The following is a 23,129-nucleotide window of genomic DNA, read 5'->3' as shown; positions in this document are numbered from 1 at the left end:
ATAAAATACACTATTGCACGCACGACAGTGTTAAACTGTCATGTTGAAGCTGTACTATTGCTCAAACATTAGCAGAACTGTGTTAGCTTAGCATGCTACCATATCCGTGAACATTTTAATCAGCAACACATTTTTTGGTGATGACTCACCAGATAAAAAAAAAAAACAACAAACATGAACACCTTGGCATTTGACTATATTTTAAAATAAAAATAATTTATGTTAATATGATCAAATATTTCATCACTGCAAATTGTTTGTCCTCATTTGTGTCACAGGGGAGGTGCTAACCACGACCGCACCATGCTGTTGTCAAAAAAAGTCCCAAATATTAAAGTGTGGTAAAGTGTGCTAAGATTCATTATTTTTAATTTGAATTAATAATAATAATAATAAATAATTTAAACATTTCTCTGTACCAGTGGATGTTTCTCATATAGTGCAAACTAAAAAGGATTACTGCTCTTCTTCCTCTCCCAATTATTATCTACACATTTGCCTGTCCTACAATTTTGGCTAAACTCAACCCACTTCATCATGCTGCTTTGAGATTTATTTCAAACTCAGGCTACAGGACTCATTAGAATCTGCTTTACAATACAGAACTGCCGAAATGTTATATACGAGGGCGCTTTGGACATATTACCCAGTTACATTTGTTCTAAGCTTGTTCCTGTACAAAATACCTACGATCCTAATTGGCCAAAAGGATTGTATATGTGCGGGGATCGCTCTCACAGAAATGTTCTTTGAAAAATACAGCTTTGCCTCTCGAAATACAGTGAAGAAAATAAGTATTTGAACACCCTGCTATATTGCAGGTTCTCCCATTTAGAAATCTTGGAGGGGTCTGAAATTTTCATCGGAGATGCAAGTCCACTGTGAGAGAGATAATCTAAAAGAAATATCCAGAAATCATAATGTATGATTTTTTTAACGATTTTTTTGTGTGATACAGCTGCAAATAAGTATCTGAACACCTGAGAAAATCAATGTTAATATTTGGTACAGTAGCCTTTGTTTGCAATTACAGTGGTCAAACGTTTCCTGTAGTTTTTCACCAGGTTTGCGCACACTGCAGGAGGGATTTTGGCCCACTCCTCCATACATATTGTCTCTAGATCAGACAGGTTTCTGGGCTGTCACTGAGAAACACAGAGTTTCATCCCCCTCCAAAGATTTTCTATTGGGTTTAGGTCTGGAGACTGGCTAGGCCACGGCAGAACCTTGATATGCTTCTTACGGAGCCACTCCTTGGTTTTCCTGGCTATGTGCTTTGGGTCACTATCATGTTGAAAGACCCAGGCACAACCCATCTTCAATGCTCTGACTGAGGGAAAGAGGTTGGTCCCGAAAATCTCACAACACATGGCCGCAGTCATGACGATCAATCTCAATCGGAGTGGAGCCCCACCCAACATATCACCTCGTGGGGTCTTAATGATCTTTTGAAAAGTGAGGAATCAACCCAGGACTACACGACAGGACTTGGTCAATGACCTGAAAAGAGCTAGGATCACCATTTCCAAGGTGACTGTTGGAAATACACAAAGACGTCATGGTTTGAAATCATGCATGGCATGGAAGGTTCCCCTGCTTAAACCAGAACATGTCAAGGCCCGTCTAAAGTTTGCCAATGACCATTTGGATGATACAGAGGAGTTATGGGAGAAGGTTTTGTGGTCAGATGAGAACAAAATTGAATGTTTTTGTCATAATTCCACTAACTGTGTTTGGAGGAAGACGAATAATGAGTTCCATCCCAAGAACACCGTCCCTACTGTGAAGCATGGGGTGGTAGCATCATCCTTTGGTGGTGTTTTTCTGCACATGGACAGGACGACTGCACTGTATTAAGGAGAGGATGACCGCGGCCATGTATTGTGACATTTTAGGGAAAAACGTCTTTCTCTCAGTCAGAGCATTGAAGATGGGTCGTGGCCGGGTCTTTCAACATGACAATGACCCAAAGCACACAGGCAGGAAAACCAAGGAGTGACTCCGTAAGAAGCATATCAAGGTTCTGGCTTGGCCTAGCCAGTCTTCAGACCTAAATCCAATAGAAAATCTTTGGAGGGAGCTGAAACTCTGTGTTTCTCAGCGACAGCTCAGAAACCTGTCTGATCTCGAGAAGATCTGTGTGGAGGAGTGGGCCAAAATCCCTCCTGCAGTGTGTGCAAACCTGGTGAACAATTACAGGAAAGGTTTGACCTCTGTAATTGCAATCAAAGGCTACTGTACCAAATATTAACATTGGTTTTCTCAGGTGTTTGCAGCTGTATCACATAAATAAATCATTTAAAAAAAATCATACATTGTGATGTGTGGATTTTTCTTTCTTTAGATTATCTCTGTCACAGTGGACACACACCTACAATGAAAATTTCAGATCCCTCCATGATTTCTAAGTGGGAGAACTTGCAATATAGCAGGGTGTTCAAATACTTATTTTCTTCCCTGTACATACAGTATCTAAACTATCAAAAGATGCTCAAATCCACACCAGATTGCTCTTCTTGGTCAAATTTATTCCAGGCAAACTTGGAACCCAAGCAGCCACGTGGAATGTTGATATTTGGGAATCCATGAATACTGTCCATCTTGACGTACTGAATGTGTTTTTCTGGCTGAGTTGAGTCTAATGCTGATAAAAATCTCAATCAATGTTGGCTATAGTTTGGAGACGTGCGCCAACGTCACCGTCGAGGTGTATATGCGCGCCTACCTGACGCCGTGCATTAACGACTGCGGCACGTACGGGCAGTGCAAGCTGCTGCGCACCAACAACTACCTTTACGCTGCGTGTGAATGCAAAGCAGGTAAGGAGCTAATTTACCTCTTACAGTATATGCACTGCATTAAAGACATTTTTTCCATGCTTTAATATTTATTCCATCTAAATCAAATCACGACTATTTCACATTCAGCAAAGACTAAATGAATGGTCTTTTTTCTTTTTAAAGTGGAAAATAGTTGTGGAATGTGTTTTGGACTGATTGCCAGTCATTATTCATCCATAATTAACAATTGGAAAAATAGCAGTGAGCCAAAAACCCTTTTTCATCAAATAGCCAACTTTCAACATGGATCATCTACTTTATTTTATTCTCTTATCAAAAAATAGATCACGCAGTAGAATAGGGAAGGAAAGCGCAGAGGTCATCATTCACAACAGATTTGACAATCTGCTGATGAAATGCATATTTTCAGATCATACAGCAGCTGATGTTAATCTTCTGCTTTTTAATCCGGAAAGTCCAATAAAAAAGGCGCTTAATTGAGTGCACCTCTTCAATACCGCACGAGTTTATGAAGCTAAACAAAGCTCGTCCTTTGAGGATTATTCTTAAAATCCCGCTTTGATTGCTGTGTTATCAGGGGCGGCAAATTCATTGTCTTTGCTCATATGCAACTCAGCTCCTGCCCCTGGCCTCAAATTCTCCGTTCAACTGTGCTCACAAATATTTAATTCACACTGTCTTATCCAATTTGCCTCTTGATCGGGATCCAATTCATGGTGCGCAGAGGCGATCTCACCAGGAGGCCCCGTTCTGCCAAATTAACAATTTCCCAAATACCTTCTTTTTCATATTCCTCCGCAGAAAAAGAGGCATTGTTTACAAGGCCGACCTGATGCGAGAATATTTTATTCAATTTGAGAGCGATACTAAGGAAAAGAGGTCATCTCCAGTCAAGATGACGTGTAAAAGCCTTGTGATCGCATGTGTGTGTCAGGCTGGGAAGGCTGGGGATGCACAGACAATTCCGAGGCCTACTCGTACAGCTTCCAACTTCTCTCCACCCTGCTGCTGTGTCTCAGCAACCTCATGTTCGTCCCACCGGTGGTCATCGCCGTTCGCAGCCACTACCTACTGGAGGCTTCCGTCTACATCTTTACCATGTTCTTCTCCACCGTGAGTCCCAACTGACGATCGACCACCTCTCGTGTTGCTCTGCCGTTCTCCGTATTTCCAGATAGGACAAAAAGACCCTCAAGGTTTGACGGAAGGGGCCCGCTGGCCAGAGCGCCGACAAGGAACACGCATCGACATATCTGACCGACTCATCAGTTTTGTGTCAGACGTCTTTTATTATCGCACTGCGGCTTGCTTTGACATAGAATAATAATATCAAAAAGAAGACGAGTTGACATTTGCGGCTGATAGAAAAATGAATAAAACATAATGATGCAATTCTCACAACAAGGATTTAACAACTGAGAAAATGGATAATATATATATGCAACACTTTATTTGTATCCATCGCTCCTTAAGTGATCCTTTCCTACAACGTCCTCGGAAATCGCAATGTTCCGTCACCAGTGAGCTATTTTTAGAACAGGCCTGCAGGCGACTCATGTGGTCCCCTTGGAGCCTCCATGTTGGTGATCCCTATTGTTTTTCTGACTATGGTGCATTTTGGGTTTTTGTTAGCTTTAAGCTAAAATCATCAAAATGATGAAAAAAAATTAGTAATCATCACACATAACACATAGTAAATTAATTTACCTTTGCAATGTGTGTCACAAGTTCCATTATTCTCATTGAATTACGCCATTGAAATAGATGGAGTTTTCCATGATAGTTACTGTCATTTCCGGCCTATAAACTGCAAGTTTTTTCACATGTTTTCAACCCTGCGGTTTATGAGGTGATGCGGCTAATTTGTGCATGTTTTCTAACAGCCGCAAGGGAAAACTTGAGCGGAAAAGGTAAGCGTGAGACCGGTGGAATATATGTGCAAAGGAAGAGACTTTTACCGGTCCGGCCATGTTAGCGCTGCGCTAGCATGTTACTGCCATGTCTCAGTGATTTTTACCAGTATGTTTTTTTTCACCAGACCTGTTAGCGCGGCGCTAGCATTAGCGTTAGCGCAGCGGCACTAGCGTTAAACTCTCTGTGTACCGTCTTTCTTTGTAAATATCTCGTGTTTCAATGTGGGCACTTGCGGCTTTTACACAGTATGTATGAAACCAAATGGTATTTCCTTTACAAATGTACTGGGTGAGGCTTATAATGAGGTGCGCTCTGTAGGCCGGGAATTACGGTAAATGTATTGTGAGCTACTTGTAATAGATATTGAAATTAGATATTAGTCATTATAATTCTTCTTTGCTATCTGTTACCCTGTCAGTTGTCGCATCACAAGCCAAAACAAAAACTGAGACCCTTGTTCATCCTTTAAAAGTTCATAAGATGCACAGCAGCGGTTTTGACCTCTGTTAAAATTTTGTGAGAGTTTTCCAAACAATTTTACTCAAATTCAAAATTGAACAAATTTAAGGGGATTTCATTTTAGAAGCGCCACTATATGCATTGACAAAACAATCGGGTTCTTGCACTGATAGAGTGCTGCTCCAGAAACCACTAATGACTGATTACAAACACAGTTTAAATAAAAGTCAAACAAAAAAAAAGGCAATATTTAAACCTTCATTTTCAATCCTATTTTTTGCTCTACTACAACATCTTTCTCACATCGGACTTTTTGTCTGCCCCCCCTCCCGACAGTTCTACCACGCATGTGACCAGCCGGGTATCGTGGTCTTTTGCATAATGGAGTACGACGTTCTGCAGTTCTGCGATTTCCTCGGGTCGCTCATGTCAGTGTGGGTCACGGTCATCGCCATGGCCAGGCTGAAGTCCATCATCAAACAGGTACCTTGACTGAAATCCCTCAGTTCTCCGCCGGTGAGAACGTGTGTGTGCGGAGGCTTGCTTCCGAGATTCTTATTCACATATTCATCGTCACGCAAAATTTTCACCTGACAACCCAATATCCCAAACTTTTTGTGACTGGTAAATATGTGCCCTGTGATTGGGTGGCAACCAAGCACAGGCTGTACCCACCAGCCCGGACCAACTGGAATAGGCTCCAGCTCAACCCCGAGCGTAATGAGGACAAAGCAAAAGGAGAATGGATGGCTGTTTACTGAGATTGTATTGTATTCTTCAACGGAATGAACCTTAACGGAAAGGCTGAGCGTTGGAGTACTAAGGAGTAATACGTCAAAATGATTTGGGTCTCTGGCAAAGGTAAAGATCAATACGTTTGCCTTTGTGATTCTCTGCTTGTTGACATTATGCGGTGAACAAACACTAACAGGTGCAGCTTCTCCGTGGGTCACCGTAGTCCTGCTGAGAGCCAGGATGGTGTGTGTGTCTGTCTGTGCGTCCATAAATGAGACAGAAAGAGGGGGGCGGGGGGAACCGATGGGAGGGTGCGCGTATGAACATCTGCTGTCCTCTTGTGTTTTCCTTTTTTGCTGAGCGCTGCAGTCCGTAGCGTCTAATCAAATGCGCGTCAGGACTGGCAAGTGCAGCCCTGCGTTTGTGCCTCTTTGTAGACAAAGAAGTGTGTGTGTGTGTGTGTGTGTGTGTGTATGGATGTATGCAGCAAAGGACCTGCGAGCTACTGCTTGTTTGTAAATATATACTATAATTAAAATTTCACACAAGGACTTTGGAACAGCCTCGAGGGAGCCGTTAATCTTCGCCGACTCAAGGTTAATGTCCTTTCAATCCGAGCGAATCAAACATTAGATCAAAAGAATTCGGGTCCATGCTTTCCCGCGTATTCAATCTACCCTTTGTGGTTTTGTCATGTATTTTACATTTTGATGATAGCGTTGTACTCGAAAGAAAAGCTGAGAACGACGTTAAAAATTCTCAGGGCATTAAATTGGCCGGCGTCACCAGTTCATGCAACAAGGTGTAATTACTTAGGACAGATCAGCCAGAGTTGGTGTGGAGAAACTCAACTATTTATGGTCTAAATTGGAGGCACACCCCAAAATCATTGACGGTATCTTTCTCTCGGAATTTAAAAAAAGGAACAGTTGTTAGAATGCCTAGCAGAGGGGCCACTGAGATTCGACGGGTGGAAACTCGCTCATTAATATTCCATTCAATTGAAAAGTGATATTTCAGCTGTTCAAGGAGTACTGTGTACCCTGTCACTCATAAAAACGGTTTCCAAACCAACTAAACATGCTTAAGGTGAGTCCAAATTAAACCCCATTAATTTCTCAGGTCATTTCATCCCGTTCCATCTTTTGAAACCAACCAATTTTGTAATTGAATACACCAAAGGAGTCTTTAAATATCTTATTTCCTTTTTTTACCTGTCAAAGATTATGAGCAAAAATAGATTTCCTCAAGTTTACACACATGGGCCAAAAATGATCCATTAGTCCAAGTGTGATTTAAAATGAAGCGACTTAATACTACAATAATTATAATGATGTATCTCAAGTAATTACTTCAGCGGTGAGTGGGGCCAGACACTTGTCTTTAAAGACAAAATGGACTTGTCAGTTTATTACCAGCGCCAAGGAAGAAAGCGCGAGGATGAGAAGGATTACGTGCTGGTACGTGTTCAGCACAGAAGTCTTTTTTCGTCGTTACAATGGGATAACTCGTATTTTCCCAACATGTGAATGAAAAAAACTGCCAAAACTGTCTACAACTGTAAAATGTATTTTTTTTAACTGTTTGAGTAGATAAGTTTTTCTTTCTGACTTTCATTTTCAAACTACAACACACAGAAGAAATGAAATCAAAACATATTACAACAACCAACATGATGGGTGCCATTTTACATACACTGACGACTTAAAGGTCCACTGTCATGAAATGCATGATTTTTAGTATGTTATGAATGAAAAAAACAGCAGCCGGTACAGACCCATCCGTTCTTTCACCACAAAACATGATTTTGACGTATATGGCTTTTTGTAACCCCCGCCATGAAAATCCTCTTGAAGGATTTGTTTTCGAGAAGAAGCAGGAAGTAACCTAATTAGCAGAATCCCACTCAGGCTGGCATGTCTGTTTATACTAGTTTTACCGGCTGGAAGGTAACTCGTTGTTCCTTTGTGTTAGCCAAAATGCCGGCTCGTTGTATTGCTGGATATTGCTCGAACACTCAGGAGGATGGATTCGGTCTTCATACTTTTCCAAAAGACCCTGTTCGTTGTGAAAAATGGATTGGACAGGTGCAAAGGACGAGAGCTTCGTGGGTTCCAAATGACAGGTAGGGGTGTATACAGCTATTAAATAAAAACAATAGCTTAGGTGTGGGACGTAATCCGTAAATCAGGGGTGCCAAATGTGTCTGTGCCACCCCGGCCGAAGCCATGATCAGCGGACGCGGTGCCGCCGGGATGGTGGATCGGACAGGGAGGCGGTTTGGCCACGGCGGCGTCGTCACTCGTGGCCGGCGTTGTTTATCACTGCTGCAGAGGTGGATCAGACGGGGAGGCGGTTTGGCTATGCCGTTGTCGTTACTCGCGGGCGGCGTTGTTGTCGCTCGCGGCCGCGGGTGCCGTTGTTCATCGCCGCCGCAAAGGTGTATTGGGCGGGGAAGTGGCTTGGCCGCATGCAGTATGGCCGTGATTCGAAAATCATCTAAATGTGGTGGGTAATATTGCCCCGGTCACTTCACTTGGTTGTGAGATGTTCTCTTCTTCGAAAAGAGCTTCCCTGTCAGAAGGGGCATGTGCGTCTCCCATAGTAGGTGGCACAGAGTGTTTTCAATGGCGGATGTCCCAGTGTGATGTCACGGGCAGAAGATGCAGGCAATATGGTTCCCACTTGAATGTCGAATGAGACTTCCGCAACTTTGCGCATGGATGACACGTTCTCCGCTCATATTTATTTTTTCGTATAGATAATGAAGTGAATAATGTCATATGGGTTTTTCATTGCGTTATCCATTTTAGAACATTTATAGGCATGACACTTGGCCTTTGAAAAAAAAAATGACAACAAACGGGTAACTGGCCCAGGCCTAGCCAGGACTTAGCTGAAGAGACATCTGCTCATTTTTGCAGTCGTTTGTGTACGAATTGAGGCCGTTCCTTCATACCAACTGCCTTGATCTCGCTGATTACAGAAAGTGTTTGCCAAATGCGATGAAACAACCCCCACGTGACATTTGTTTTTTTTCTTTTCATGTTATTGTTCAGAGTGAAATCTCAGCTGATGTCTGCACTTTTACGAAGTGCTAATGTAATTGAATTGACACTCGACACATTCATCAAAACTGCGGTAATCGTCACAAACGGAGCGAGAGTGTAAATGACAGATAAAAAAAAAAATCCTCCCACTTGAATCCTTACATCGCTCGTCGGTCACGATGACATATCATGATTTACGGAGGCGCCCGGCCTGCCAGCGAGCGGTCACGCGTCCGTGCTTGCGTACAGTACTCGGGGTACGTGCGTGTCGCTATTGTGTGACCCAGCGGTGCGGCATGACTGATGACTGCTGCCGCACGACGCCGCTCCCCTCCTCCCTCGTCTATTCCAATTAGTCGTGTTCTCCTGCGGGCGGGTCATCCCTTCTCTGCTTGAAAAAACAGCAAATGTCTCCTCACGTTCCCCCAGCAGACACAATGCCGACGCCAGGCGTGTGCGGCATATCTTATTGATCCCCACCCCCCCAACTTTATCTTTTTATGCTTGTGGCTTTGTGTCAAATTGTGAGCTTGACAAAAAAGAATTCTGAAGATGGTTATTTATAGACTTTGCCTCATGTCCTCCTTCCCGTCCTTTGTTTCCATTGTTGTGACGGGCCTCTTTCCAGACAGAAGGATCATTTCATGTATTTGTTAGAGGTCCAAACTATATGGATATTACCTGCTGCAGTTTTTTTTCATTGTGTACTGGTCACATCATGTGTGGTCTCTTGTTGAAATAATCTAATCACCCAAAAATGAGCAGGGGTAGTTGGCTGAAGTTACCAATTTAAAGATGATGGAAGACGTTTATACGCAATGTTAATTTCATAATGGAATCACTACTCGATAAAGAATGAATAATTGTGCATTTATATAAAGTAGAATACCATAGAATGCTGATTTTCTCATTCGTTATTTTTGGGTGGCTAAAACGGATTCATGGCATTTCCATTCATTTCAGTGGGGAAAGATGATTTGAGACGATAGTTTAAGGTTGAGGTATGCAGTATTTGAGTCACAGCTAAGCATATGCAGATATCATATCAAGCCTTCCAGTTACCTATCAATATGCTGATACAGCCTACTAATATGCACGTATATGATCCCTAAATAAAACCTGGCAATTTTACTGCATTCACACTTCCGATGAGATACATCTGGTAACTACATTTCATTGGCTGTGTATAATTTTCTAGGTTGAGTAATGACAAGAAAATGTGACTTTAATCTCTTTTCTGTACGTGCCCGTAATACAGATTTTCAACCGTGGTGCCAACATTTGCATTCGACGGAAAAATGCACTCGCACTGATGGGCCCATCTTATTATTCCTTCTGATCACACAAACAAAACAAAACACAACTGAGCTGAGAATATATGCTTTCTCACCAATAGGTTGAACCCAGTGGGCCTTTTTTTTTTTTTTTTTAATCGGGGTACCAAATGGCTCCAGGCAAGATGTATTCTACCTCATATTTTTGTACTCTCTTTAGTGTGCCCCATTAATGTGAAAAAAAGAAGCCCTCTATTCTCTGTGGTTGCAGCGTTTAGCGTAACCCGACATTGATGTATGAGGTTGTTGTTCTTTTTTTCCTCCCTCTAGGTACTTTATTTGCTGGGGGCCATGTCCCTGTCCATGGCTTTGCAGCTGGACCGTCACGGTCTGTGGAACTTGCTGGGACCCAGCTTGTTTGCTCTGGGCATCATGGCGGTGGCGTGGGTAAGTCAAATATTTACTATCCAGTGCACATTTTTACGCTTTGTCTTGGCTAGGATTTGATATGTACCACATTCCCTAGTGAAGTTCAATGTTTTTGTTGTTGTTTTATATTTGAGGCGATTTTCATGCCCGTTCGATTGGTGGTTGTCGTTGTCATCATCAGACATCCATGCAAAATAGCTCTCCTAAGGCAAAATCAACTATGTGACAGCTCATAAACAGAAAAACCTGTAAGTTGGGGGTTACCCACAGTAAAAGTACAACTGTACTTGCAGGAAACGTTGCTATAATACATTTCCCATTTCCAAGGTTTACCATAAGTGTTCATACATAAAGGCATTAACTTTTTTTTTTTTATTGTTAGTAAATGATATAATGGGCTCTACAGCATACTGTAGCTACCGTTCTTTTTGAAACACATCAATGTAGTGTCCTCGACTGCTGAAGAACGTGTATCGGTTGAAATTATGCTTCTGATGGTGTTGGTAATGGGTTCCTTGTGATGATTTAGGTTTTGGATCTTTTTGTGATACACCACGGCATTCAAATAGCCCAAATTCCCCCGTGATAAAAATAAAGTGGGGTTATCTGGGTTGGCACTACACCCGACCAACCTCACCAATGATGCCCATGAATACCAAAATGAGAAGCAGCTCCATCTTGCAGACTGTCCGCATTCAGTACAATTGGAAAAATCTGTTCTTGCAATATGTTAAAAAAAAAGGCTCATAATTCTTTCCTCTCCATCCCAGCCCATTCCCTCAATTTCCCGGCACCTTGCATCTTCGTCTGACTCATCTCCCGAGGATTAACATTATTCCATTAATGTAGATTTTCTTGATTAATATCTCCATTAGTGGAGGCAGAAAACATGGAAGCCACACAGGACATATTTAGTAGTTTAAAAAAAAAGCACTGGCAGCATGGTGGATCAGCTGGAAAGCGTTGGCCTCAGAGTTCTGAGATCCCCGCTTCAATCCTGGACCCGCCAGTGTGGAGGTTGCAAGTTCTCCCCGTCCCTGCGTGGGTTTTCTCCGGGCACTCTGGTTTCCTCCCAAATTCCAAAAGCACGCAACATGAGTTGGACACTCTAAATTGACACTAGGTGTGATTGTGAATTTGATTGTTTGTCTTGATGTGCCCTCCGATTGGCTGGCAACCAGTTCAGGGTGTACCCCGCCTCCTCCCCGTTGACAGCTGGGATAGGCTCCAGCACTCCCTGCGACCCTTGTGAGGATAAGTGCCTAAGAAAATGGATGGATGTTTTTTCACTTTTAACCCCCACCCCCACCCCCATGTAGCAACGTTAGTTGCCACTCTTCACTTTTTTAAATTCCATGTTCATTCCCACACATTTTTGTTAATTCCCAGGATTTGTTATGGTAAGTTTCTCCTTTTGAAAACTCCTAGAACTTTGCAACCCTTGTTAGACTACAACAATGCAACGTTGGGAGATTTTGGTTGAAGCTAATGCGGACAGGGCACGTTTGAGTGCACCAGCTCTCTCGCTACCTCCTGCTTGTAGGTGTAATCCGTCGCTTAGGCTCATATGTATATGGCTAAGAACCGTCCCTTTCTGACCAGTGAAGCTATTTCACATTATCACCGAGGGGCTTTTAAAAGTTTTGCAGCCTGCGTGGGTATTAGTCATGGCTCGCAGTTCCATTACAAGTCGTCTTGTACTTAAACTGCCTCTTCTCCCAGACCTTGTCTGCTCTCTGAACTGAGAACATAAAAAATAACAGTCTTGCAAGCCAGGATCTAAGAAAAAGACAGCACACCTCTGACAGGAGCTGGAAAGAACACGGTGTGTAACTTCCACTGAGAAAACAGTGAATTGCTGCATGGGGGAGTTTTGTAGGCTGAGCGATCCTGGAGACACCAAGGATGTTTCAATCGACCGGCTTCATTCTTCTTTTGGTACTAGAAATAGAAGATTATTTAATTAACTCACAGACAGGAGTCTTTTTATTCTCTTAACGTCAGCCCTTCAGTCCTGCAACAATTCAAATGTTCACCCTTCTTTACGTTTCAAAATCATTAGCTGCTACTGATCGGAAAATTAATGATTAATGATTACTTTTAAACGAATGAGGTTAGCGTGTGGGGTGTAAAAGGTGATCGCAAGCCGAGATTTGATCATCTACTCAGAAGTTGTGCTGATCTCAAATCTAAAGTGTAATGCTGCCATCTGAAATGCAACTCCACCATCTACAGGGATCGGTTAATCTGTAGAGTGGTTTACAAAAACTGAATTTCAAAAATAAGCTGGGCGAGACCCTCTTTCATGCCTGTCCATTGAAACATGTGCTTGACAAATATGTGTTTTGCAGTAAATGGTTGGATTCCAGCTAATGAATATAAACATACAGTACACAGTAATGGAGTTAATATTTTGTATAAAACTGTTCTATATTGAGACGGGGTTTACTGGGGAAATGCCTGTAATATTTGTAACAAGTGGAGGAAAATTGCAATTACAGTACACAATTTGTACCCAAATTTAAAAGCACAACCCCATTTAGCTCAAGATGTGAAGTAGACACTTTATTTGCTTTTGGGTCTGACACCAGATTCTCCCTTATGTGTGTGAAATGTAAGACCTTTGGAGATTTGATTATTACACGCATTGTGAGCGACTACTATTCAACTGCTTTTTAATCGAATTGCTTCTTCGTTTGTGATCCGACACGTGTATGCAAATGATGTGTGATACTCAATGACGAGCTCCGCACAACAGAATAGGACGTGTGCATCTTGTCCGCCGTGATTAAAGCAGCGACAGATACTTTAAGATGTTGGCACGGCAATAAAGCACTATGCCGACAGCTCATGATCGCCGCAATTGAACGATAATGTTGCCGTGTAAAAGTACTTTGGTTACATCTGCTCTCAGTCCTTCCCCTATGTACGCCGCACCTTTCTATTTGGAGCATTTTCACGGAGGGCGCCTTCATTAAACTCTGCAGATGCGCCCATTGTGTGCGTCCGCAGAAAGAAGCGAATTAGATCAGTCAAGAGGAGGCCACAGAACGTCGGCGGGTTTGCAGGAAGTGTCGTGTGCATCGAGGTCTAAATCTGTCACTGCCAGACTCTCTAATTCCCCAAACTAAACGAGCTTCCTGACTTTTGCATTTAAAAAAAAAGGCCTTCGCACTCCAAACAGACAATAAAACATAGCGATGTTCTTTACACTTGGCTTCACTTAAATTATTTCTTTAACCTCGCATGTATTCGGCGCACTGATTTAATCACAGCCGTTTTCCAGCTGGAATTCATGTAATTATTCTGGTCACTCATGGGTGCTCTATAGCTGTCTTCACAAGCTCTAACCTTGGGAGGCATATAATGCGAGCAATCAGCTTTTATGAAGTGGGAATAAAAGGGGAAAACAGTTAGGTGTAGATGAGAGAGACATGAAAAATATACCTGGTCAGCATTTACGGTCTTTCTGGGCCACTTATGTGTGGATGAGAAAATTCCGTATTAAACTTAAAATGACATCTAGTCATGACGCAAGGCAGGGGAGCAACAAGTCACAAATGTGAATTATGTCTAACGGCAGCCGAGGCGCAATGTTGCCATGAAAACATTGATCAGGTTGATTGTCACAACCGTCACGTTCGGGCTTTGCGAGATCGCCGCCTCGAATGAACGTGAAATATCATCATTACATTCGCCGAGCGAGAACATCAAATCAATTCCAAAAGAAAATAGTCCCTCATTTGTGAAAATTTTAAATGCTAAGTGCGACTGAAGCTGATTCCCAGAAACACGGAATCCATATTTAAGATTTAAACTCCTTTTCAGTAGTCAGTTGTGCGTCTACATGCACTCTTTTTTCATTAGTTTTCCACCTAGCACACATATGGTGTATATAATCCTTCACATGCACAGCATCATGTATACTGTACGTGTACAGTTAAAACACATAGTTTGCATAGATTATATAAAAAGACACTTTTTTTTACCCTCACTGTCTGGCATGAAATCAGACTAAACTTTTCTGTTTTGGGTCAATTAGGAAAACAGCTAAATGCCAAAATAATTAGAGAAGGATGTTTTTTAGATAATTTGTCATTACTTAATTCAAAATCAGAAGCTTACAAAAAACATCTAAATAGTGTTTAGTGTATCCCACAGACACACAGACCAGCATATTCCTCTTTCCCTTCTTTCAGTCAACCCCCCGCACACACACACATTTGCGGGTCGGCATTCGCGAAGTTGCCTGTTCTTTTTTCCCCACCTGACCTTCTGCTTATTTGTGTTTTTTCCCCCAGAACATTTTTTCAATGGAAATTATTAAAATGTATCAATTATTTGCAGATTTTCTGTTTTCTATTCTTGGTCCGCTTTGGTCCCTGTCCCCCACGAATCCATGGGTGTCCGCAGAAGTACTGTAGCAAGTCGTGAGACAGCAGTTGTATGACAGGAATTTGAGTTCAAAAGTAAAACATATTTGGACTGTCTGCGAGGCAGTGACGGTGTTTGAATGTGTTTGGATGATCAAGTGTCTGAATGTGATTGGATGAGCAAGTGCCTGAATGTGATTGGATTAGTGAGTCTGGTGACTCCACCCAGACATGGCAAGGAGCATACAGTATATCTAAGATGAAGAGCAAGAGCTTGTATTTGTAGGCTGAAGGCAAACAGTCACACGGGTGGTGAGTAAACACCTGAAAAGATATAAATGATGATCACTGATTAGTCACCGTCAATTCGACTGTTTTCACGGTCTCGCCACAGAACTGAAAAAACGCATTGTACAAGGTAAGGCCTCCCTTTGAGCATTTTACATTCAGTATATATTTTTTTCTGGGCCCATCAGACGGTGCGCACCATCCGCCGCCGGCGATGTTACCCGCCCACCTGGAAGCGCTGGGTGTTCTTCCTCTTCCCGGGCACGGCCATTGCCACATCCGCCGTGGCCCTTTACGCCTTCGTTGAGACGGAGGAGAATTATTTCTACATCCACAGCATCTGGCACATGCTGATCGCCGGCAGCGTTGGCTTCCTCCTGCCGCCCCGCGCCAAACCCGACGCCAAGGTGACGCCGCTGAAACGTAGCCGAGGCTGCGGGTATCAGCTGTGCGTCAACGAGCACGAGGAACTGGGCCTGGTCGACCCGGCCATCATCTCCATAAACAGCATCTGCACCAGCTGATAAACTCACTTTCATCCTCCTCCTATTCTACCTTAGTGACACTCCATTGCCTTCTTTGACTTGGGACGTTGACACGGGAAATAAGCCACAGAACTTGAAGAACAGCTGTAAATACTTTTATGACCCGTTGTTTGATTTTGATCAACTTGTCACGGTTACAATTGCTGCCCCCCGTGAAGCGACGCAACGCCTCACGATTTGGACTCTTTCACCGTAACGCTTCATTCCCAATCAGTCTTTTGAAACTCTTCAGGATAATTGGATGCATGCCTAATCCAGCCAACCAACAAAGTCAAGTTAAATCAGTTTGATTTATATTGCGCAAATTCACATCAAAGGTTATCTCAAGGCCAGATCATGAACCACGCACCTCATACATGATATATCTATTTATATTACCACCAACAGAACGTTACATTCCCAAGCACTTGGTGACAACAGCGATGAAAATTGCCCTCTAAACAGAAGTCAGGCTTTGTGAGGCGACCGTCTCCCTCAGCCGGATGGGGTGAGATGGAGAGACAGTGTAGAGACAGAGGGATAGATTGAAAACTGAATAGAGAGGTTGAGCAACATGGGAGAGATGAGAGAACAATGGGCACACCAACAACAATCCTTTCACAAGAATAATAGTCTAGTGACAGCTGTATTATTTTCCCAGTCAAAGCAAGAACTTCATTGCTTTTAACATCCGTGAAACCATTTTCTCAGTGCTTGTCCTTATTAGGTTCGTGGGTGAACTGGAGCCTATCCCAGAAGTGCGGAACACCCTAGAGTGCTTGCCAGACAATTTCAGCACTTGGAACATAGTTTAACAGGAGTAACGGCGGAAGCCGATGTTCAATGTTGTTTTTCGGCTTTCAACGGGGCTCAGCGAATATTTCAACTTGTAGGTTGATCCTGCCATGTTAATGCCATTGATTTTAATAGAACACATTTGAGGTCAAACATCAAATCACTGCGCCGTTTTTCAGATTGTGACCGGTCACATGTTTGGCCTACCACACGCCGAAGGACATGATTGAACTTGGCCAAGGTGGACCATTGTGAAAAAGAAATTATAGTTGCTGATTTTGCCGTACACAATGTTGCTGAGCACTGCACATCTGCCGGCAGGCTACATTGGAAAAAGTGTGACTTGATAGCGGGTTTTGAGATTCCAAATACAATACACCGTATTGTATGTATTGGCTTTACTGAACCATAAAAAGATAGTGCCATTGTCTTGCAAGAAGCGGTCAGCCAACAACTCATGAAAAGTAGATACTGCGCAACAGTTCAATCACCGTGCCCGCTTCATTCGGTGTGCAGCGGGCCTTCCAATCTCTTCTTCCAACTTGAAGGTTTACCATACAATGCAAGTTTTTAATGGATTTAGGACAACTGGCGACATAGTTGAAGACTCAAGTCAAACCAGTAATCAGTTATTTTTCAGCTCTCTTCAGGGCACATCTACCCTTTGAACTTGAAATCGTATTGTCCTCGATCAAAGCAAGATCCCAAATTGATCATGACTCAAGGAGCTGAGGTCAAAAGGCAAATTCTTGCATGTTAGTTAAACTTTCACAAGCTGTCGTCGAGCTTTTCAGATTGTTCTGTTATCATTTTGATTCTGATTGCCTGTCGACCAGTCCAGGGTGTATCTCACCTCTTGCCCCGAAGCCATTTGGGATAAGCTCCAGCTCGCCCGTGACCCTCGTGAGGACAAGCGCGACAGAAAATGGATGGATGGCTGTGCCGACGCAGAATGACTCCTATGGATTTTGACTCGTATCCAAGATGCTCCGTGCACCGGGGGTGGTTTTCGCTCGCTGCTCTTGAGCGATCGCTTCGCGGGGGCTTCACGCTGTCGTCTTTTGTAAGTTACCATGGAGACAAGTGCAAGTATTACTGCTGTATGTATAGTATAAGTCATTCAAATGAAATATGAGTGTGTGCTGTACTGGTACAAGCGCTTGTTTGTGAATATGCATTCGAAGTCAAGGCTGCTATCTGACAGTGACTGTACAACTGCTTCTGTTGGTTATTTATTGAAACGGGCTGGTTACATTTCACTTGAAGGGTTTTCTAAGTGTGGGCTCCTTACAACCTTGTTTAAACTTCAAAATATCCCCAGAAGGGAGACATTTACATGTAACTTACTGCAAGCCTTTCAGAAATATCGAGGCGAGATATTACACGCCGCGTCTGACAGAATTTATGAATCTATCTATTTAATCCTATTATTTATCCAATTTAAAGAGCTTAAAAAGGTATCGCAAAGAAATTACAGTAATACAGAGAGACAAGAGAGAGAATTTCTTAGCATATCACACGCGGCTTGAACACCAAAGGAATTTATTAACATAATGAGCACATCTTATTTTACCAGCAGTGTAAAAATTGAGATTTCAAGGAAGACTTTTTTTTTTTTCCAGTTTATCACAGCGACACACAAATAATTAATCAATAGATTAAATCTAATTTTGACAGCAGTTTAGAAAAAATTCTGAAATTGGAAAAGAAGCTCTTTTTACAAGAATTTATTAATTTGTTGGATCACATTATAATGACTGCTCAAAATCAAATTTGAGGGAATTTAAGAAATTCCAAGGGAGAATATTTTTCAACGTCACAGTGACATCTAAATATATTTATTAAATTTGATATTAAATGAAAGTTTTAAAAAAACAATTGGAAAGAAATTGAGAAATTTCAAGTCAGAATATTTTTTGACATATTGCAGTAAAACCTGAACATCCTCATCTAGTGAATCTAACAGTAAATGAAAAAAAATAGAATTTTAAAAAATTAATTTTTAGCATACCAGAGAGCTTTGAACACCACAATAATTTTCATTAAGTTTCATTTTAACAATAGTTTTAAAACTTGTCAAAGTCAAAGAATTAAATTAATAGAATTAAAAAAAAAACAGTGGCTCCACACTGTAAATAGTTTTTCTGACATTTTCTATTTTTCCCGCGCTGTCTCCTATCATAACAAGAACAGCAAAATTAAAAAAAAACATTTAGTTATCTTTACACTTGAAAAACAAAATGTTACTTTTCTCCGGCTGCTGCACCTCACACTTTGAAAACCTCTACAATTAAATGACGGGACAATATTATTTCTCAAGGGCACCGTTTTTTGTTTTTTTTTTAATGATTATTCCAGATTATACGGTATCTTTTGCACTGAGACGTGTCATGTACATTTTTATAACCTACAAACGTAAAGAAAAACATAAAACTAGTTGTCATTGTGGAATGTTACACTGTTTTTTGCAACGGCAAATGTACCGCTTTGAAATGAATGTGCCGAGTGTTCTCGAGGGGAACAAATCCAAAGTGCAGCTGCCTGTCGGGAGGAGAGCGAGCGAGAGGTGGATCATTGCAGACCTCAAATCAAGACCGGTCCTCCTTTTCGCTCCCCCGACAGGACGTGTGTGACACCACATTCATAAACAATAAATGTTTTCTTTCTTTGCCTTTCGCTCTCGCCGCTGCTTTGTGAGGCTTTTAAAGGCGGCCGAGCCGTTGAAAACATCGGATTGCAATTCCGGGCCCTTAATGGAAGCTGGAGAGAAGCGAGAAGCGCCGCCGCTGTCAACGGCATTCTTGCAGGAATAAAGCGGGAGATGAATAATTCTCCCGCAGAGCGTCCGTCGCCGCTTTCTGCTAATAGAAGAGAAAGCCGTGCCGCTATTTGCTCCTTGCTTTATTAGAAGTGCAACTTTTTTCGATAGGAAATGACAACAGAGTTACCTTTCAGCAAGTTGGTTTACTCCGGGGAAGGGTGCTAAAAATATTTACGAGGTTTCCCGCTATTTTATTTCTTGCAGTGAATTTATTGTCTTCGGCGTTTAATGAGAGCGAGACGCATCAAAGAACTCTCTTCGCACAAAGGTAACAACGCTCACTTTTGATTGACAATTTGTTATTGCGCTCGCAGTTCTGAATGGACTCCAAATTCAACTTTAAACAACAGAATAAGGCCAGCGAAATATTAGATACAGGGGAACCTCGGTTTTTGCGAATAATCTGTTCCAGAAAAGAGCACAACAGACGACAACAGAAGTGGATGAAATCCACAGCAAGATTTACCAGAGAAAATAATTTAAGCCTATTAAATGCGTTCCAGAAAGCCCCAAATCTCAACAATAAACACACATTTTATAGAAGATTTGCATACAAAAACCGGAATACAGTAAATGGATGACCAATGACGTGAATAAATGAATATTTAACATTTTTACTTTATTGAAGACTTGATGGTGTATAGAGCTGGTGCACGTGACGTCACCATTTTCACTGCGCCATATCGCCAGTCAAAAAGAGCTGCTCGACAGTGTGAGGGACATTGAACCGGAGCAGAATGTTCACAGTGCCCGAGACTTGTTGTGCTGCTGCTTGTAACAACAGATGAGACAGATATTCAAAGAGGTCATTCCATAAAATACCAGCTTAAAAGACCAAAAAATATCAATGGATTTCAGCAATTAAACGTGATGGACGGTGGCCAACCAAAATACACACGTGCGTGTGTAGTGATCACTTCATTTCAGGTAGGAATTATTCCTCTCAATCTCATATTCCTGAGAGGTATTTACAATGCCAAGTTGAAACATTTGAGAACAATGCGTTTAAAAAAAAAAAAAAAAACGACAGGGAGTCATCTCCAAAGTACACAGAAACGTGTTGCAGCCACACGTTAGACTTCGGTAAACCTCTCCCCGACAGTTTTTTTTTTTTTTCTGTTTAAATCTCGACGACTTACTCACCAGATCCATGTGTAGGTCCAGTTGTCCAAAACAAGCGGAAGCAGGTTAACAGTCCAATTTCTTATCAGCGAAAACATTGACTTCGGCATTAAATATAGGTCCTTTATGCCAAGTTTCTCTCATTTTTCCATGTACCTTCGTTTATTATCACCTTCTAAATGTTTAACGGTATCGGATAAAACTGGGCGCCGTGCTACAAGACATATTTTCGTGACATCTCCAAATGACTTAGCATTGAACAATGCTTTGCTTGACCAGCCGAATTGCAGTTCACTTGATGGTGACGTAGGTGCACGAGTGCTATACAGTTATAGCAGGAGAGAGGCGAGCAATTTCCTCGTTCTGCCTTGATTTCAGTTGTGATGCTCACCTTCTGTATGAAATGGCCGGTACTCAAAACATTCTGTCATACTGTCTGTCAAATGTACTCCACAAGTCAAGCTTTTACTCACAACTCAAAGGAATAACAACCCTCCCGGTCTGCACGGAAACAACAGTCCAGCAAGTTGGAACAAAACAATCCTGTCAATGGTCATGCCTACACTTTAACCACACTTTATTTGTAGGAGTAACGTGGGTTCCATTCCCCCTCACGACTATAATGCGAGTGCGAATAGCTGACCCAATGGTTGATTAGCCATCATTCCGGAGTGTCGCTCAAAGACAGCGATCGGCTTCAGCTCACCCGAGACCTTAATGAGTTCTAGCGATACAGAAAATGAATAGGATGAATTGCTTTGGGTGTCATTACAGTAAATCCTTATGAAGTGGGCCAGGAGTTAAAATTCTCCATGCAGTGGTACAATTAAGCACCACAAGATAATCACACAGGCACCCAATCAAGTGCACTATTGCAATAAGCTGTTTGCTATTCAAGGTTTGCATGAAAGGACAAGATAGAAGCTACTGTAGTTCCTTAACTTTCTTTCTTTTTTTTTCCACAAAAACGGACGCAGTTGTGTGCATTAATCACACAAAAATATTGAAATGTATTTTAATGAGGTCTCCAAAAGCTATTTAACATCCTTAGGTTGCACTCTACGAAATGAAAATTTGTATGCAGGAATCCGCAGTTATAAATAAGTGAAGTACTGCGACAACCTTTTCTTCCGATTTAAATTCTGCCTCGTGTATATTTATGTCTTTATTATATTAAGAACTGCAACAAGGTACAAGAGAACATCCCGTACATCCAAAGAGTTGTGTTTCTCCCTTCAGCTCATCGGACATAAAACACAACTTGGCACAGATGCCGATTATCTGTCCAAAGTATAAGAATCAAACAAAGACCTTCATCAGGACGGCGCATCAAGTGTAAAAGCAAAACGACACGCTGCTTATATGAAAATATTGTAGTCTTGTCGTGTTGAGATAGTGTTCAGACCCTTCAATGAAAACCCCAGCATGCAAATTCTGAGAAGGTCCAAGTGTCAGAGCGACGTCCTTGGCGGGATTAAAAGGCCCGCGACTGTGCGCGATGCCACCAATCAGAGCACGGCCACAAGGTCTTTTCTGTCCACGGACATTTTAAAGCGCCTTTGTAAACGTCCTTCTTTGGGAGGATCTTCTTTGTATTCAGGGCATCTTGAGGGACATAATCTGATTTTACAGGATTATTGTTTCCTTTGATAACCTTCGACATCAGAACCACATCAGCCTGAAACATTTGCAGGTTTCTTCATTTTTCACCTCTCACCAATCCCCTACCGGTCATTTATTTATTTTTTTTTAAAGCTACGATATTTCATTTTCTATTAAACCTTATGAAGCGCCTATAAATGGATGGCCTCGCATTTTCGAAAGCAGTGGAATTTCAACCCCCCACAGGCAAGGGGAGATCATGCAAACTCCATACAGGCAAATCCAGATTTGAACACAGTTCCTCGGAGCTGTGAGGCAGATGTGCTAACCGGTCCTCCACTGTGGCGGCAAGAACCAAATTAAGTAAAGACAAACCATCGACTGACTAAAACTATCCTTAAATGCAAATGTATTGAACTGAGAGTGGCACATTTTAAAATAGATATTCTTATGAAAACGACATATAATATTATTCACTTCAATGTCTATACGAAAAAAAAAAATGGGCGGAGAGTTTTCATTGATGCAGAAAGTTGCAGAAGTCTCACTCGACATGCCAGTGGCCGCCACTTTGCCTGTAACGTCATTTGCAGATGTCACACTGGGACAGTTGCCATTGAGAAGACGCTGTGCACCTGCTATGGGAGATGAACAAGAGAGATTTTCAGACTTTTCTGATGTCCCTTCAGAGACTGAAGCTCTTTTTTGAAGAAGGGAACATCTCATAATTGAATGAAGTGACCCTATCGTTTCGAGCCATATTTGGATGATATGCGGCTTACTTCTAACTTACAACAAACTCCCAGACAGACAGACGAGGAACCCGATGAAATCATCAAAATGACAGTCCTATAATTGTTCAAATTCTTTTAAAAGTCTTGTGTATGTAGTGTACAAAGAAGGACTCATGCCGGGCAAAGTAACTACTTCCGGGGAGCCCAG

General features: G+C 42.0%; 1 protein-coding gene across 5 annotated transcripts in view; it reads left to right on the top strand.

Annotated features, from left to right (window-relative positions):
* The window catches only part of tmem8b (transmembrane protein 8B), a 47,880-nt gene extending 42,107 nt beyond the window's left edge, over positions 1 to 5,773 (top strand). For all 5 annotated transcript variants that reach the window (XM_061815934.1, XM_061815936.1, XM_061815935.1 and 2 more), the window contains 3 exons: positions 2,677 to 2,819; positions 3,736 to 3,914; positions 5,511 to 5,773. In XM_061815934.1, the coding sequence (XP_061671918.1) occupies positions 2,677 to 2,819; positions 3,736 to 3,914; positions 5,511 to 5,666 (478 nt within the window). In that variant the 3' untranslated portion in view covers positions 5,667 to 5,773. The remainder of the gene's footprint in view (positions 1 to 2,676; positions 2,820 to 3,735; positions 3,915 to 5,510) is intronic.
* The last annotated feature ends 17,356 nt before the right edge of the window (positions 5,774 to 23,129 follow it).

The sequence above is a fragment of the Syngnathoides biaculeatus genome, chromosome 4 (assembly GCF_019802595.1).
Source record: "Syngnathoides biaculeatus isolate LvHL_M chromosome 4, ASM1980259v1, whole genome shotgun sequence".
Lineage (NCBI taxonomy): Eukaryota > Metazoa > Chordata > Actinopteri > Syngnathiformes > Syngnathidae > Syngnathoides > Syngnathoides biaculeatus.
The sequence above is the reverse complement of the archived record's forward strand: the minus strand, read 5'-3'. Positions and strand labels throughout refer to the sequence as shown.